The sequence below is a fragment of the Adiantum capillus-veneris genome, chromosome 17 (genome assembly GCF_014529385.1).
Source record: "Adiantum capillus-veneris isolate H3 chromosome 17, ASM1452938v2, whole genome shotgun sequence".
NCBI lineage: Eukaryota > Viridiplantae > Streptophyta > Polypodiopsida > Polypodiales > Pteridaceae > Adiantum > Adiantum capillus-veneris.
The window spans coordinates 70,732,066-70,749,917 of record NC_140947.1 but is presented as its reverse complement, the minus strand read 5'-3'; the positions used below and the strand labels follow the sequence as shown (position 1 = coordinate 70,749,917).

General features: G+C 44.5%; 1 protein-coding gene across 1 annotated transcript; it reads right to left on the bottom strand.

Annotated features, from left to right (window-relative positions):
* Window positions 1–434: 434 nt before the first annotated feature.
* On the bottom strand, window positions 435–17,242 carry LOC147437459 (putative calcium-binding protein At1g02270). The gene is made up of 12 exons (XM_086486999.1): window positions 16,911–17,242; window positions 16,099–16,359; window positions 15,687–15,785; window positions 15,493–15,598; window positions 15,200–15,414; window positions 15,041–15,117; window positions 14,837–14,945; window positions 14,631–14,756; window positions 14,445–14,555; window positions 1,013–1,188; window positions 851–859; window positions 435–761 (listed from the first exon to the last, which is right to left on the bottom strand). Exons 1-12 carry the CDS (start codon window positions 17,211–17,213, stop codon window positions 716–718), a joined length of 1,638 nt encoding a protein of 545 aa, XP_086343125.1. The 5' UTR covers window positions 17,214–17,242; the 3' UTR covers window positions 435–715.
* Window positions 17,243–17,852: the final 610 nt, after the last annotated feature.

The window sequence follows — 17,852 nt, the reverse complement described above, 5'->3', positions numbered from 1 at the left end:
CCTTTCTTTACTTAGTAAATGGATCCCCTGCATTAAAAGGTCACATTGACTTTCTTTACATTTTGTTTTGAAATGCCAGATTGAGGCTTCACCTTATTCTCAAAGACAAAAGGCATGTGCTATTGAATCACATTACCAAAAAAAAAAAACTCCTTTTGTATTTACTTTGATCATGTTATAGTAGACATGATTCATCGTCCATCCTCGGACGTCCCCAGCTTCTATTTAGGCATGGTTAGTTCAAGGAATACCAGCAACTCATCACATATTCAACAGTTGTGCGACAAACATTAACCATAACAAGGTGAAGACTTACATTGGCATTTAAGTTAAAAAGGAAGTCCTAGCCCCCAAATAAGAGGACCATTTACAAACTCAGATAAATCTTTTCAAAACAAAATTTAAGTCACGAAGCTCTTCAATGCAAGGACCCATTTACAAAAATCCGAAACTTTGTATGATTTTCTCCTTGTTCTCTATGGCATGTTTTATCATGCCAAAAAAACAATGACTATACTTGACTGTTTTACAATTACAGGAGTTCTCAAACATTCTATGTATCTATACCGCAGCTCTTTTTTATGTCTTCCAGTCGAAGGTTTAGAGCTTAACAGAATTAACTTCATAATTATGCATGGTATATAAATTTGCCTTTAGCGGTATGGCAACTCGTTGATACAAGGTTACCTTAAAAGTTAGTATAAGCAGGCCAGCACTAAGATCTTTGTGCTGCAATCTCATGCCCAACAAGGTGCAAGAATCTGGCCGCAAGCAGCACATCATCGATCAGCTCCATGTACAACCCTAAACTTTCACATGTTAAAAGCTAAACCAAAACTGAGAAAACAACCCTGCCTCCCTGCAAAAGCAGCAGTAAAGTAAGATGAGAGCATCCCTTCTTTTTTTTCTCTCTCTTTTGCAAAGAAAAGGGGCCGATTTCAGAATCGGCCCCATTTGGGTGTTCTTAGGAATTTTTCGACTGTCTCTCCCCTTCCGTCAAATCTAGTCGCACTCTTTGATTGGTTCAAAAACAGCTGTCAGTGGGGCATGATCTGACAAAGAGTAGTCTTCGGGCCAGAAACCTTTTTCCACTTCCGGAGGAAACAAATAAGCATCATGTATACCGAATCCACTGGCGTTAGTTGAGCTATCATCAGGCTTTGAGAGACCACTAACTGGAGCCATACCCTGCAGCATCTCTCTCTCTCTCTCTCTCTCTCTCTCTCTCTCTCTCTCTCTCACACACACACACAGAAACACAGACACTCGCACACAAAGAAGGAAAAAACAAGCCTGCATTCCAACAAGACACCCAAATGGTGCCAATCCATGAGGGGCAAGTACATAGCAAACCCAAAGCCAGAAAACAATAAGTGCTGATACGACTAAGCCACATGGGCAAAGCTGAAAGATGGTAAAAAATCGGGGGGGGGGGGGGGGGGGGGGAACCCTCCTATAAGAGTAAAATAATGTCACGTTTGTGACTTAGTTACATTACATACTTACTCATTGATGCAGATATGCGAAGTGCCATGCCAAGCAGAACCTCTACACTTGGATGGACACGACCCTTCGCCCAAGAGACGTGCCTCTTCGCCAAAAGCCACACTCCTTCGACGACTAGTCACACCCTTCGCTCTACGGGTGCGACTATTCGCCCAATGGTTGCAGCTCTTAGCCGAAAGGATGTGTCTTTACATCTAAAGTCATGTCTCTTCACCAAGAGATGTGTCTTTTCATTTGTGTCTCTTCGTCTCCTATATAAGGAGCCATTGTGTCACACTTTCAATCAATCAAACAGTCTTCTGAGTCTTGTTTCTGAGTTCAGTTCAAGTTTCTTGAGTTTTAATCATGAGTTTAAGTACTTAATAAATGATTAGTACCTAGAATCCTCAGTGGTATCAAAGCAAAAAAAATTCCCAGGACCCTACGGTTGTGAGCCTCTCACCCTTGACGCTACACTCTACCCCTCTTCCGGCGTTGTATGGAATCCGAAGAACGGTGGCCTGCACACATCTCGCCATGAGGTAACTTAAGTTTACTTATGTTCTAGTATAATATATACTACATAACACCAGAAACAGCAGCATGGCTGTATACCCGTACCAGTCGTGCTTGTGGTGATGCATGGGTCAATGCGAATGAGTGTGCCTTTTCAAGCTCCACTGTGTACCTCTTCATCTGAGTACCCTTTCGTGTGAGCACCCTTGGTGGAAATTCTGCAAACACGGGCTGAATTGCACCCATTCGCTGGAATCCCTTCGCATCACAACCTTCCCCAAGCGGCACCTCTCCAAGCGGCAGCCCACATCAGCAACACTGAAGCGCCTCTTCAAAAAAACCTTCATTGTCCCTTAATTCATACGCGCTGCCTGGCTTTTTATTCCACGCTCGCTCTTACGTTTTACAACTCCACGTAAAGACTTCATTCGAATTGCCCGACCAAGTACTTGAGTTGAGTGGCCGCCCGGCCCAAGAACCAAATTTTTTTAAATTTTATGTGAACATACCCCTTCATTAAAAACAAATGATAAAAATGCCCAACGAGCAGCCAGCGATGCTTTTCATCAAACATTGGCATCCAGCACTTCGATCTCTCCCTGGCCTTGGGTGTACGCTACGCGCGCGGGATTCCTCGCCGTCATGGCCGACGATGCCTTCGACGTCCAATCCCTTTTCTCTTGTACATAGACGAGATTCCGGTTGCCGGAACGCGAAGTCATTGTAATTCCCGATACTCCGGAACCCGAATTTATTATCATTCCCGATTTGCCGAAACCCGACCCTGTTCCCGTGAACGCTCCAGTTTCCGAAAGCACTCCCGTTCCAGCAGAGATACCAGTTCCAATACCCAAGGTTGTACCGGCTCCGCAACAGTACCTATTATACGTCACCCACCGCCACTCGACACAATTCCAGACTTGGGTGGTGTGGAATATTGTTTTGATGTGCGAGCCACAGCATCTTCAGCACTACAAGTACTTCCTTGGTCGGAACCCTCATCTCGCCTACTCACTGACAGAGTGCAGAGTGGACGTATCAACAATATTATTTCACTCCAACCGTTGGTGCGTGTTCACAGCGAGATTCTAATTCCAGATTATACACCTTTGACACCCGCTCCAAAGGAAACACCTCCATTGAACGAGATCGAGGATCTCAAGGATTCTCCAGATTTCATAGCAGAGTTCGACAAATCTTCAGTAGCGGCTTCTCCTGTCTACATGCCCCATACTTCTCCAGCTTCTCCTCGGCACTCTCTCTGAGGTAGAACTATGTCGATGTCCCAAGCAAAAGAAGATGGCCAGCAGGCACCAATGCTTGCTCTCCTCAAGGAACAAATGGAAGCTTTACAACAAGTCTTGCTTCCCTCAACACTCGTTTGGAGCAGATGTAGCAGACACACTTCTTCTCGAGCAAACCCTTCTGCTGCTTCACCCTCTTCTTCAGAAGCTTCAATGGACGCACACGAAGACGAACCAGATCCTACAGCAAAGGTAGACAATAATGAATTACAGCTTCTTTATAAAAATTTAATTCCACACAGAAAAAGAAGCTCGATGTTAAGCTGCCAGAACCATACAATGGTCGCAGCGACAAGCGCGTGCTAGACCGATGGATATTTAAGATGGAGGTCTACCTGTCCAATATGGACTTGGTGGAAAGTAAGAAAGTTGCATTGGCCAGTTCATTATTAAAAGATACAACGTTCCTGTGGTGGCAACGTAGAGTTGCTGACGGTAAACACACCCCTTCATGGGACAAATTCCGACGCTTCATTCGCAAAGCATTTGAACCTGCGAATGCAGACTTTCATGCACGGTCTACTCTCCGCCGCCTAAACCAAACAGGTTCCTTGGCCGTGTATATCATAGAGTTCCAAAGGCTAACTCTGGAGATAGAGACCCTCAGTTCATCGGATTGACTACACAGTTTTATCGACGGACTAGAACCCGGATGATGTGCAAAAGTTTAACCCAACTACATTGGATGCTGCCATTGCTTATGTCGAACGGCTTGGAGACAATCGCCGTCCAACACGAACCTTATTTATGGGCAATCAGTCTTCAACCAGTGGCCGCTTTTCTCAACGTGGTCGCCCAAGCAACTGTAACCCTAATCGGCGCTCACCACAGCAACCTCAGTCTTCTGGACAACAATTTTCTAGACAACAGTCTTTTCGGCCTCGGTTTTCTGGACAAGCAACAACTTCATATAACGGTTCCTCTTCCAACAACAACAATAGGAATCGAGGACAGTTTCGGTCCGACCGCCGACATAACGGGCGTCGTAATGGTTTAGCAGAGCAACAAGCCTCTTCATTGGCTCCCTCCACCTCTCAACCCAACCGCACAGGATTGTGCACAATTTGTGGTGGTCCCAACACAGGTGGTATGAATGCCCAAAGCGTCCAAACCCTTCAAATATACGGCAAAATTCAAATATGGAGTCGTGTACAGATTCAGAACATTGTCCACCTCCTACAAAGGACAAAGGCAAATAGGCAGTTCGTGCGATTCGAGTATCCAAAGTGGTTAACGCCTTAATGTTAAATGCCCATAATCGCACCTCCGTTCCTATTGATCTTTCCAACCAGGTGCTCAGTCTTCTTGGTTTCATTGGTCAACATCCAATCAATGTGCTCGTGGATAGTGGATGTTCCACAAATTTTGTAAGCACTTCTTTAGTCAGCAAGCTTCACCTACCAACCCAACAGAGTTTGGAAGCTTTTCAAGTGAAACTTGCAGATGGTTCATTTTTGAACTGCAACAGGAAACTTCAACAGTTACAATTTCAAATTCAGGATTACCAGGATCGGTTAAGCTTTGCAGTAATGCCCTTATCGCACTACGACATGATTCTTGGTCAATCTTGGCTGTATCAGTATGATCCTGTCATCAACTTCAAAGATCATTCCATTCAGCTTTATCATGATCATTGAGAAGTGGAACTCCATGGTCTTTTTAATGCAAAGCCTATCACCTTGGTCTCAACTTTACAAGTTAAGCGTTTGGTCCGCAAGCGTGATTGTGCAACAGCCTTGGTTATGTTGCGAGAAAAAGAAGCAAAAACAGAAGAAACATCAAAATCCTCAACATCACCCACTGCTTACTTGCAACAGCCCTTCTTTAAACCATTCATGGACTTATTTCTTGATGAGCTCCCAACTACATTACCTCCTCGTAGACCTATGGATCATACCATCGATTTGCTTCCCAATCAACCTCCTCCAGTTCAAGCTCCTTATCGCGTTTCATATTCAGAATCTCAAGAAATTCAGCGACAATTGGAAGATTTATTGGATAACGGTCATATCCGTCCCAGCAAAAGTCCTTTTGGCACTCCAGTCTTATTGGAGAAAAAGAAGGATGGCTCCATGCGTCTTTGCATTGATTATCGTGCTCTCAATAAGCTGACGATAAAAAACAAATTTCCTTTACCTCGCATCGATGAACTCTTTGATCAACTATTGGGTTCAAGGGTCTATTCCAAGATCGATCTAAAGTCAGGTTATCACCAGATTCGCACAAAACAGCTTTTCGGACAAAGTACGGTCATTATGAATTTCTGGTCATTCCTTTTGGGTTAACCAATGCCCCAGCAACCTTCATGACCTTAATGAATGAAATTTTTGGCCCCTATTTGGATAAATTTGTGATCGTGTACCTCGACGACATCCTTGTCTTCAGTAAAACCATGGCAGATCACAAAGAACACTTGCACATTGTCTTTGAGACATTACATACAAATGTGTTGTACATCAACAAGAAGAAAAGCGAGTTTTTCAAGGATCACGTGGAATACCTTGGACATGCGAAGGTTCCAAAGAAGATTAAGGTCATTGTTGACTGACCTTTATCTCTCACTATTACAGATGTGAGATCTTTCTTGGGTCTTGCTAATTTTTATCACACCAAAGTTCATAAGTTCTCAGATATTGCTTCTCCTCTAACGGAATTGACAAAGAAGGATAAGCTACATTGGACTGATGAAGCAGATAAGTCTTTCAATGATCTTAAGCATGCTTTGACGACAACTCCTGTCTTAGAAATCGCAGATCCTACTCAACCATTTGATGTGATGACCGATGCTTCTAATCAAGCATCAGGTGGCATTCTCATGCAAAATGATCGTGTCATTGCTTTTCACAATCGAAAATTTTCAGCAATTCAGATGCGATACCCAGTATATGATAAGGAATTGTCGGCTATCGTACATGCTTACCGCACTTGGAAACATTACCTTCTTGACGCAGATTCAGTGGTTAAAACAAATCATCACTCTTTGACGTATATTTTTACTCAACCAGTGATGAATCCTCGTCAAGGAAGATGGGTTGAATTTTTGGTAAATTTTCACATGGCGATTCACTATATGCCTGGGCCCTCGGCCTGAAAAGCAGTTTTTCATGAAAAGCCTTTTAACTCAAAAGCATCTGGTGCAAAAGCAATGCCAAAAAGCTGTCAACGTAAATCACGGAAATCAGTATTGCTGCCATGTCATCAGCCAGCGCAAAACGCGGAATTCCGTACAGCATGCCACGTCATCATGTCAACGCAATTTTCGAACATCTGCCACGTCATCAGTATTTGTGTGTGTGCGGGTCCTGCTTTATTTTAATCCTTTGTGTCACTTGGGGCCCCATCGGACGAGCTCCCCATAAGTTGGGAGGACTTCTTCTGTTACTTGTTCTTCTTAGGGTTTAGGCCCCTCGACCGGCATCTGTAAGTTGGCTCCAATCTTTAGGCTTTGACACGTCAGCAGTTTGTTACATACTTAATAAAGGATTAGTACCTTGAATCCTCACAAATAAGCCCTCTACCTCCACGGGCAGAGGCGTGACAAGAAGCCAACAGGGATGAAGGTAGTAACAGCTACCCCAAAGAAAATAGCAATCCTCAGTCTTGGCTAGAAGCCTCCAACCAACGCCGGCTGCTGCCATTGTGAAAGCGTTTTTAATCCCTTTGGCAAGCAATATTCTGATCTAGGAGCATTCTAGAGAGCCTCTTCCAACAAGCTAAATTGACTGCGACAATGGCTCATCACTTCAAGATGATCAATTTTCAGCCATCTATCGCGATGCCTTTTCTCTCTCGTTGCGAGCACCCTTGTTAGAAGACTTGTAGAAGTGTACCACTCACAAGGGAAGTGTATTGGCACGCTTGTGAGCACGTGCACAAGACGTGCATGTCAAGGCACTCTAGAGTAGCTACATACCCTCTGATTGCACATAAGCACAACCATGGTCTGCTAGGTGTAGGCACTAGGGAGTGTTCCCATGCACCACCATTAGTACCAAGCCTAGGTAATAACTGCATACAAAGCACCTCTTATTGGTAGTTCATCAACTTATTGATAAGTGACATATTAGCATCGTTTTATCAAGAACTCGGCTCAATCTAACAATGCTCGACCAAGGCTTTATTAGCTTTATTGGCCAGGGGTCTCCTCTCCGGGAAGAAAAGCATTACCTGCAATACCAGTACCCAGTAGCACAAGTACCCCTAGCGCTTTTCACCAGCACATCCAACACCCATAGCGTTTTCAGCCTACAGCACCCAATCAGCCCATAAGTACTAGCATTTGCAGATTTCAGCCCCATTCCACCAGCGTTTTTCAGCCAGCAAGTCTTCCTCGTCTTCATCGCCAGATGTCACAACTCAAAAGACAAAGATCTTGTAACTTTTTTCTAATGATGCTTATTCTTTACGTTTGAAAATTTTTTTCCTCTTTGAAGGATAGCCAGAAGAGTGCATTTGAGTAGGCCACTGACGAGTGGTCCCATGTTATGGTGGACCCATGCAATGGGTTAGAAAATATTTAATGCACACTCCCACCTAGCTAGCTGAGACGGAGCGCCTGGGGCTTGTAACTCTTGCATATCAGGTCATACTCGCACACAAAAAGAATTAATGCCTTAAAGTGTGGGCTAGATCCGCCAAAAACAACAGTTACAATCAATAAGATCGCATGAACATGAAAGATTGTTCATTTTGCATATGTGGGCTGAATAATTTGAATGTTTATATGTTTTCACAAACATCTTGGATTTATGTTTTGAAGTTAGAAATGTGATCTACACGAAAAGAGCTTTCATTTTGATCCCATATTGATGGTTTTTTAATCAGCAATTTTCGGCTAGAAAAGGATGCTTCCAGACGATTCTAGAAGATCCTACAAGAAAAGTCTAGGAGGAGAACAAGTGTCAACCAGACCAACAAAGTGAAAAATGGCGGGACACTTGTCGCATTCCTCTCAGAAAGTGGACACTTGTTGCCTAGTGCTTCAACAGAGGGACACTTGTCACACATGCATCAACCTCTTGACATGTGATTGGTCACTTGTCCCCATGTTACCTAATTTATCTTTTGTTCTAAAACAACTCCCCCTTTCATCCTCGTTTGAGCATCATCTACTTTCTTAACTTTCACTCTACCATTAACCCAAAAGGCCTCTACACTACTGTCATCATCTCCCTCTACATCTATCCTCAAATTTTCTCCAAGTGGACAACTCTCTCTCTCTCTCTCTCTCTCTCTCTCTCTCTCTCTCTCTCTCTCTCTCTCTCTCTCTCTCTCTCTGTGTGTGTGTGTGTGTGTGTGTGTGTGTGTGTGTGTGTGTGTCACGAGGACGTGGCAACTGCTAACCTTAGTTGTTGGTTTCTTTCCAATGATTTTTGTTTAATTTTTGAGACCCTCTTTTTGAAGTTGCAAACGGTCGGACATTGTATGGCCAATGTGAACGATAGTTTCACCTGCAGATGGGAAGTTGGTCAGCACTGGAACTCGTAAAGTAAAAGGATGTCTAAGCTCAGTTCAAGATCATGTAGGTCTCCCCGTCGCACTTAGCAAGTTGGTATATACTAGGAAGTGAACTCAATAAAGGCATAAAGTCAAGGTGGAATCACCAACAGAAAGTATCTGACAGTTGGGCCACATTGCACTTTTGGATGCGGTTTCAATGAGGATAGATGGTCAGATGACCAGTGAGAGCCCAAATGAAGCATCTCCTAAAAATTAGGAAACTGCTATTTTGGGCCGTGAAATGTGTTCGCGTCATTACCTTCGGTATGACCAGGGGAACATTTTATTACTCTGCTGCAAAGTCAACTCATGCACCAGTTGAGAGATTTTTAAGGAGGAAGCCCAATGCAGGGAAATTGCATGTATGAGTGCCAAGTGGCACTTTTTGGCCAATTTACCAAGTTTGGGAGAACAGAACTCGTAACTAACTTTTTGGAGCAGTTTTGGAGACTGTTAACTCTGATTTTCAGCCATTTCTCTCCATTTTTGAGCTTCCCATGACTTTGCCTAGGTCCAAAGAGCTCGTTTTCAGCATTGGAAGGCATCAGATGCGTGTTTACAGGGCTATTTTGCTGCGTTTTCAGCGATATGCAGGTTTTGGCAGCTATGGAAATCTTCCTCTTTTGCATCTATTTGTTCACATATACAGTACAGGTCAAGGGCAGAAGAGGGGGACTCGATTTATGCTGGGGGGGATACTTCATTGAGAACCTGTCATAGGTTAAGAGCTATGGAGTGCTTTCTTTCCCTCTCATGTACAGTGTGGTGCTAGGAGTGATGCCCTAAACACTACACACTGCCCTCTCTCTCCCCTACGTGCAGTTATGTGATGCCCCACAAGAGGGCTCTTCATTTGACTGATGTACAACTGTGTGGTTTCATGCTTTTGTGTTGCGGCAAGAGCCTCCTTGAGCAAGAACAGAGATAGCTAACTACTACTCCAAAGCAATCACCGGTGAGGGTCATAACCTCACCTTACAGGTGAGTTTTCAGCGTTGTGTATGCGCTGTAAATTGATTGTTTTTCAGCCGTACGGACGCCAGAACCATTGGGAATCATGCCCCACTAGCAGAGGATAGTTAGGGGACTGTTTGGGGCTGAAAACAGGGCAAAAACCAGTAAAAACAGCGTGCTGAATTTACTGTTTTTTGGCAGGAATCAGAGGGTTTTATGCCAGTGGAAGTAAGTTCCAGCAGGGGAATTTGTTTCGCGCAAGTTTTGGGGCTGTTATGCTGCCGAAATTTGCCAAATCAAGTGGTATCTAGTTGGATACAGACAAAGGATTCCCAGGACCTTACTTTGTAAATTTACCCTCTCAAAGTATAAAGAAATACCGAAAGGGGCGCCAATTTTGGGGCCTACACGTTGTCAGCGTCTGCTCGGGGCATTCTAGCTTCCGAGCTGTGTGTGTATTCAAGTGTTAATTCCCGTCGCACGTTTCCTTTGCAAAGTGCTCTGTGTGTGCGTTTAAAGTAAAGAATTTTGGGTGAAAGCCAACGCCTACCGCCCTACGGGCCGGTCTCTCTCTCTCTCTCTCTCTCTCTCTCTCTCTCTCTCTCTCTCTCTCTCTCTCTCTCTCTCTCTCTCTCTCTCTCTCTCTCTCTCTCTCTCTCTCTCTCTCTCTCTCTCTCTCTCTAGCTTGCTGATTTTGGAGATTATCTACTATTGTACCTCTCTTCAAGGCAGGGGACCCCACGGTGCCAAGGAACTACCGTACTATTATGATAGGGCACACATTGGCACGGTTGTATGCATCCATTCTTGAACAGCCGAGTAAATGGGCAGAAAATGAGGGCATACGAGCAGCAGGACAGGCTGGATTTAGGAGGGGTTTCTCCACTCTGGACCATATTCTTACACTCAGAGCCATAATTGAGGAGGGTCGGGCACATGGAAGACGGATGTATTGTTGCTTTGTGGACTTCCGCAAAGCATTTGACACAGTGCCGAGGGCCAGATTGATGCGTAGGCTACTGCAGTTGGGAGTACCCACACAGATCATATGGCGGATCATGGCTTTATACGGCTCAGTGACTGGCCAGGTACGCACTCTTGAGGGGTTTTCTGACATTGTTCATTCCACTATTGGAGTGAAACAGGGGTGTCCTTTGTCCCCTACACTTTTTGGTACGTATGTAGATGAGGTCTCTGACTACATTGACAAAGAGGGCGACAGTCTGACAGACGCTCAGCTAGCAAGGACATGGATCCCTTTATTATTATATGCTGATGATATTGTGTTGATATCAGAGTCACCAGAGGGCATGCAGAGACAGTTGGATGCATTGCACAGCTTTGCAGAGGATAGTGGATTGTCTGTGAACCTTGGTAAAACCAAGGTTATGGTGTTTAACACCACACCACAGTGGGTCAAGAGATCGGCACCTACATTCGTAGATGGTCAGGATACTGTGGAGTACACAGATGAATATACATACCTGGGGGTGGTGTTCACAGGACCGAGGTTTACTCTCAGGAGAGCAACAGAGACTAGACTTTCCAGAGCCTATGCGGCATTGGGAGGGCTAGAGAGGATGTGTTCGCAGGTTCAGTTTCAAGAACCACGAACAAAGCTATGGCTCGTTGATACTTTGGTTGCTTCAGCTATGCTTTATGGGGTCCAGGTTTGGGGACCATCGGTGAATCATGACAGTTGGAGGAGCATGGAGAGACCCTTGGTAGTTATGATATCCCGGATGATTAGAGCCAAGGCCTCCGTACCGCATGCGATTATTCGAGCGGAGGTAGCCGCCCCTCCTATAGAGATTAAGGCTCTTACGAGACCAATGTCCTTTATGCACAATTTATGGGATACACATAGAGGCAGATATACTAGATTGGCTCTTGAGTCCTCTAGACAGTTAGCGATGCAGGGAGACGCATCATGTTGGTATGCGCAGATGACCTCATGGTTTCACAGGCATGGTTTCAACATGGATAGATTGCCTCCTTTTCAGTATTCCCTGGATGCACCCTCCCTGCCAGTCACACGGACGGAGATCATTAAGACTCATTCATCAGGATCTTATACAGTTGGACACCAGGAGGACATGGGTAGAGCCGATGCAAGAGTTGGGCACGAAGATGGCTTTCTACAAAGAGCATCTTCTCCAACTTTCGGGAGATGGGTTTGTGATTCGTCCGAGCTCATGGACACTCATTTGTCTCATGGTCTGCGATGTGCTATTGGTCAGATTCGCACATCCTCACACCAACTAGAGATTGAGACGGGTGGATTCAGAGGGATACCACCGGAGTCAAGGATATGCTAGCTATGCGATAGAGAGCCAGAGACAGAGCTACACTACATATGCCACTGCACTGTGTATTATGAGATACGAGGGCGCTTCCATTGCTTATTCGGGGAAGGTTTTGGACCCCTAGATAGAATCATGAGGTATCAGGATCAGAGCTGCCTTGGCTTATATCTACTTGAGCTACACCGACATAGAGATAGTCTGCTGAGGAGACATGGAGTACGACAGTCACAGAGATAGATCACAGATTTCTTTGGATCGAGGGAGCCAGGAGACCAACCACCAGCACAGGGTTGTACCCACATTCATACCAGAGGCACCCTCATTGACAGAGCGACTGAGCTCGAGAGATTGAGACGACCATGACCGAGACACAGGAGCACACTCCATCGACGGAGACTCCAGCAGAGGATCAGAGGCATTCTAGCACGACACTCAGAGTGTCATTGAGGGCCTACTCTACATTTTCACATTTCACATTTCACACCTCATTTTCAGTTTTTATTTTTACATTCAGTACTTTTTGTACTTGTACTTCAGACATTGTATTAGATTCACCACTTTGTATCTGATGGTCTCATAGGTCATTTTGGCCTTTTGAAGACGTTAAAATATCATTTCATTTTCTCTCTCTATGCTTCGCACAGAGGAAGAGTATAGAGAAAGATTAGAGAAAATAGGTACTGCATGCTGAAATTTCCTGCAAATTAGTCTAATTCTCTGATTTTCGTCGAAAATCAGCAAGACTAGTGAAAAAAAAAAAAAAAAAAAAAAAAAAACCTCTGATTTTGTCAAAAAACAGAAAAATTCAGCAATCGTACCTATTAAATCCCTGAATTTTATCAAGAATGAGAAAAAACAACATCAATTTTTCGCCTATACACATGCTTGTGAGAAGAAAAAGAAATTAATCACTAAAAATTACACAAAATTGAGGTTTTCCGACCCGAACCAATCCGTAGGTGTGCACACAGTCCATTCCGTAGCCAAGCCGGCTCTGATACCATGAAACGAACGAGGAGAAGGGATCTCCCAGCTACACAGACCGCCTACAGATACGCGTCGGATGAACCACCCGACCATAGCCACCATCCGGCAGCTCCCGCGTGCTCGGGCCAACGTCCGAGGACGTAGGCATACACCTGTAAGACTGGGCGTCCCATACCACCCGGCCTCACCTCCTCGAGGTGACCTCGCTCCTAGCCTCGTGGGCTAACCACTGGCACTCTGCCAGTGGGGGTCGATAACTGCAAATGAGGCCTTGGCCTCCCTTTTATAATAATGGCCGGCCACATTGGCCGTGTTCACACTATGTCCGCCCGGACACTCGACGCCCATCCCGACGGCATCTGGGCTAGATCCCCTCTCCTGTGAGCGGGACATAACAGAGAGGGACACACATCGTCCACATCATGTGTGATTTCCCAATCAAACAAGTATGCAAAGTGAGCACCTTATATATGCTGCAGGCACTTCCGCCCCTTTCACCTCATCTCTTCAATAGAGCACTTGTTGAGGACCTCTCAACAAAGTGGAATATGTAAATTATTGTGCATATCCACAAGTTTGGGAATTCCGACCCGCGCAACTATAGGACTATCATGATTGGCCACACATTGGCCAAGCCCTATAAAGCAGAGTTGGAGGCGCAGAGCTCATACGTAGTGTGAGTGCTTACAAACACAAGGACATGCAGCTTCCTCTTCTATTGATCAAATCTTCACAATACGCTACTGGAATGATCAGGCAAAGGTATTGATCAGATCTTCACACTACGCTACTGGAGTCAGGCAAAGGTATAAAAGAGGAGACTACACTGCTCTTTTGTGGACTTTCACCATGCTGTAGATACCCTCCCACGAGAGAGATTCTTTTAGTGCCTTCAGACCCTCAATGTGCCATCAAATAGGATATGGGGTACATGTGGCCGGACGAGTCTGGTGTCGAGACGGCATATCCAACCAATTGATAGCACTATCAGTGTGAAGCAAGGATGCTCACTCTCTACAACATTATTGGTCTCTGTATTAATGACATAGCAGAGTAGGTCCTTCCAGCTGAGGGCATGGGCATGCATCTAGCAAGTACTCTAGCCCACGGTATGATGGTCTCTGCATCACAGGAGGGCCTACAACAGCACCTTGAAGCCTTGGATGAGTTTTGTATGACGATGACTAAAGGTTCAATCCACCAAATCTGCTTGCAAGTCAAAACAGCTTTTTTCCTAACACCAGGTCTACTGTTCAGTACCACTTCACTCCTGACTTTACCAAAACAAGATGACACTAAATTGCCTTTGGAACTCGCCCTGTACTATAAGTCATTATTAATCCCTTTCTGGAAAATGATAGGGAATTGCATACTAGAATGGAGAGGCTAATACCTGATGTAACCTCCTTTCAAACCCGTAACGCGTCAAAATCTCAGGGTCTTTGTTGGATTCAGAAAGACAAGGAGCATCTTCTTCCGAAATCCCACCCTCACATACTTTACTCTGCAGTCATCACGGAGTCATTATTGTGCAATTGCAACATCTCTCAGTTCCAGAAGTGGGCATAGGACTTCTCACCTTTAACATGCCAAATAAAGCATCTGTCCAGCTTGCTGAGGTAAGTCTCTTTTGTACAGTTGGATTCCGAAGCCAAATAAAATCAACTCCACATACATCTCCGCGATGATTGCGATGACTAATCCACTGCACAACATCATACTTCAATGAGAACGATCTTCCAAATGCATGAGAATAATGTTCCTTTGTTATAAGATAAAGTTTACCCTGTGAGCATCATTATCTGTGTAACTATGCACAGCGTCATAAGATGACACAAAGCCTTGAGAGCGCAAGAACTTGTACACATGGCCACGTTTGCTTCCATTCCAGTCCCTGCAAAAAAGGAAACAGACACTCTAGGAGTTTTTAAGGAACCAATGAAGATAGTGCAATAATTAGCAAGACAAACATGAATGTCTAAGACCCACCCACACAGGATGACAGGAACTGAAGGTAAACCGTTCTCCTTTTCATACTGCACCAAAGACTCAATGATCTTGTGAACCTGTTCACATTCGTTAGAACATTAATTCATGAACAAATTAGAGATACATATTAAGCACTAAAAAATAATAGAAAGAACAAACCTGACGTAATCGGATGGGGCAAAAAGTAGAATCATGTGGAAACAGCAAGTGTGTGTTTACAAGGAGCACATCCTGGTCAAGGTGGTCTCGTTTGTCGAAAGGAGCTTTCAAGCAAAGATGAAAGATTTGAGCAACCCTATCTCCACAATCATAAAAGAACAACTCCTTGTAGTTGAGAACTCTCAGCCGGTCCATCCTAATAGCTGTTAAAAGACCTGAACAATAACTCAAAACTAAGGCAAGTAGTGTGCATGTTTAAACAACAGTAAAGAACATAATCGAAATTCTTTTACCATCTCCTTTATTATTGCTCCGGGCAAGTTTATACATAGTATAGCCAGACTGGCGCAACCTACGATCATACAATTGTACCAATTCCTCATTTTCAAGCCAAAATTCCTGCAAACAAAATCAAAAAGCATTAACTTTTGGTTTATTAATGCTCTTGACAATCAATAAATTATTTGGAGTCTTTTCTATGGAGTACCTGCAGACAGATTATCGACGACCCTAAAAGCAAGAGCATATCCAAGATTCTTTGATTTCTGCTGAGCCATACATCATGGAAGTGGCTCTCACGGCAACTCTGCAACCATTATATCAAGGAATTGAGCATTTTTAACTGAGAGGGTCATGAAAGCGTACAAATACCTTGTTTAAAGCATTGGAAATCAGGGTCTTTAGCCCTAACAGCCCATACTGTAGGTGTATACCCCGGTAAACCTATCACCCTACTTTCCGCTATGTGTAAAAGTCAAGACCTCATTCACAATCCAGTACACAAATAGCTTCTTCAACTATGCAAACTGCAATGCAAGATGTCAGCTTATGGCTTGACATTGATAGTTAGTGATGTATCCATATAGGCTAAGCAAACAGCAGGCTAGAAGGAAGCTTACTTCATTGCCAACACGCTTGTAGATTGGAGCTAAGATGTTAAATGTGGTGCAGGAGATGGATGCATCTGAAGTAACACGGGGAGCTAAGAACTGAAACTCCTCTTCCAAACATATACGTGCTTGACCTCCAGCAGCTTGTTTTGCATTCTTTGGATAACTTGCGGACCTGATCTTCTCCATATCCTCTCGAGATGGCAATCCACAAACATGATCATCTTTGTCTTGTGGGTCTTTTGGCTGACAGGCTTCTTCCTCTTTTGCCTGAAATCAGCAATTGGCAGCATCCAGCCTTCTTATCACAAGCTCAACTACAGTGTTTGGGAAAAATCATTTTCACAACCATGCACATGTCTCTTTTTAATGGATTTTTCAAGAAGAAATTTTGAAAAGTTGAGCTGAAATTTACTAATTTTACACCATTTTCCTCAAAGGGGAGGATTTTTCCTTTTTTTGCTCCACTAAAATTATGTATTCTCAGATCCTTCGTGCCCATCACAGTGTATGAATATGGCCCATATGTAAAGGCTATACATATAGCACATATCAGGTACTCGAGGACAAAACAAGTAACCATATCAGGTACTGTAAATGAGGTCGAGGCCAAAACAAGTAACCATGCGAGTTCCACCCCAGTTATGGAAAGGCTGCTTAAGCGATTCTCTCTCTCTCTCTCTCTCTCTCTCTCTCTCTCTCTCTCTCTCTCTCTCTCTCTCTCTCTCTCTGTGTGTGTGTGTGTGTGTGCGCGAGAGGTCACAGAGAGAGGGCGGTGTGTGTGGGTGTGGGTGTGTGTTGGTGGGGGGGGCTCAAATCACCTTCAGCAGAACCATCGAAAGACAGCTCTTTTCAGGTCCAGCTGAGGCCCGTTTGCAGGCATATGCAGCTACAGGAGTGGTATGATCGTGCAAGCCTTCAGTTGTTGGAGGGGACAATCTGTTGAAGAAGGAGCTGAAGAAGAGGGAGGTGGCGTTCGGGGAGTCGCGGTGTCTTGCTGGAGAAGCCAACTGAAGTGGCAAGCTGCACAACCGACAAGATGGCCGTATGACGCCCGTAATCGGCAGACTCACGCACGCACGCAGACAAAGTAATAAAATCTGCAGCGAGTCAGAAGAGAGCATGTTGGATGTCTGCGCCTGTGTCTTTTGAAGGCAACAAAAGGCGCCACTATGACCCCACATGCATCAACTCTTAAAAACAACGCAAAATTGTGGATTTTCTGCTTTTTAAAAATTCTAAGCGCTGCTTCGTGCGGGCGGGGCTTAGAGCCTGTTCACGTGCTTGTGTGGTTTCGAACATGTGCACAACTTGTAAACAGTTCAGATTCACGTGCAAAGTTTCCAGAAATTTCTTGTGAACTTGTTGAGCACTAGTTGCGAGCCTGATCGTGCCCTTGGAGGTGGAGCAACAGTGCAACCACAGAAGAAGACAAATCCACAATCAAGAAATCTAGTGAAAAGCTTTGGTGTTTACTCTCGTTGGGTGTTTCTTCTCCCTTTTAGATTTTGAAATTTTCCCTCTTTCACCATCTCATTGCTGCACTTCGCTTCACATGTGAACCAAACCTTGCCCGGTTGATTGCAAGTTGCCAACACACAGCACACGTGAATTGGCTCTCAGTCACTACCCTCTCCTATCTAGATTATGTAAGCAAGCATTGCCCACATTTCCAACTCTACCAAAATCAGCAAATTTGGCAAACTACATTTTATACCCCCATTGCTTTGCACCTAGAGCAAGTGTCAGTGTCAAGCCCTCGG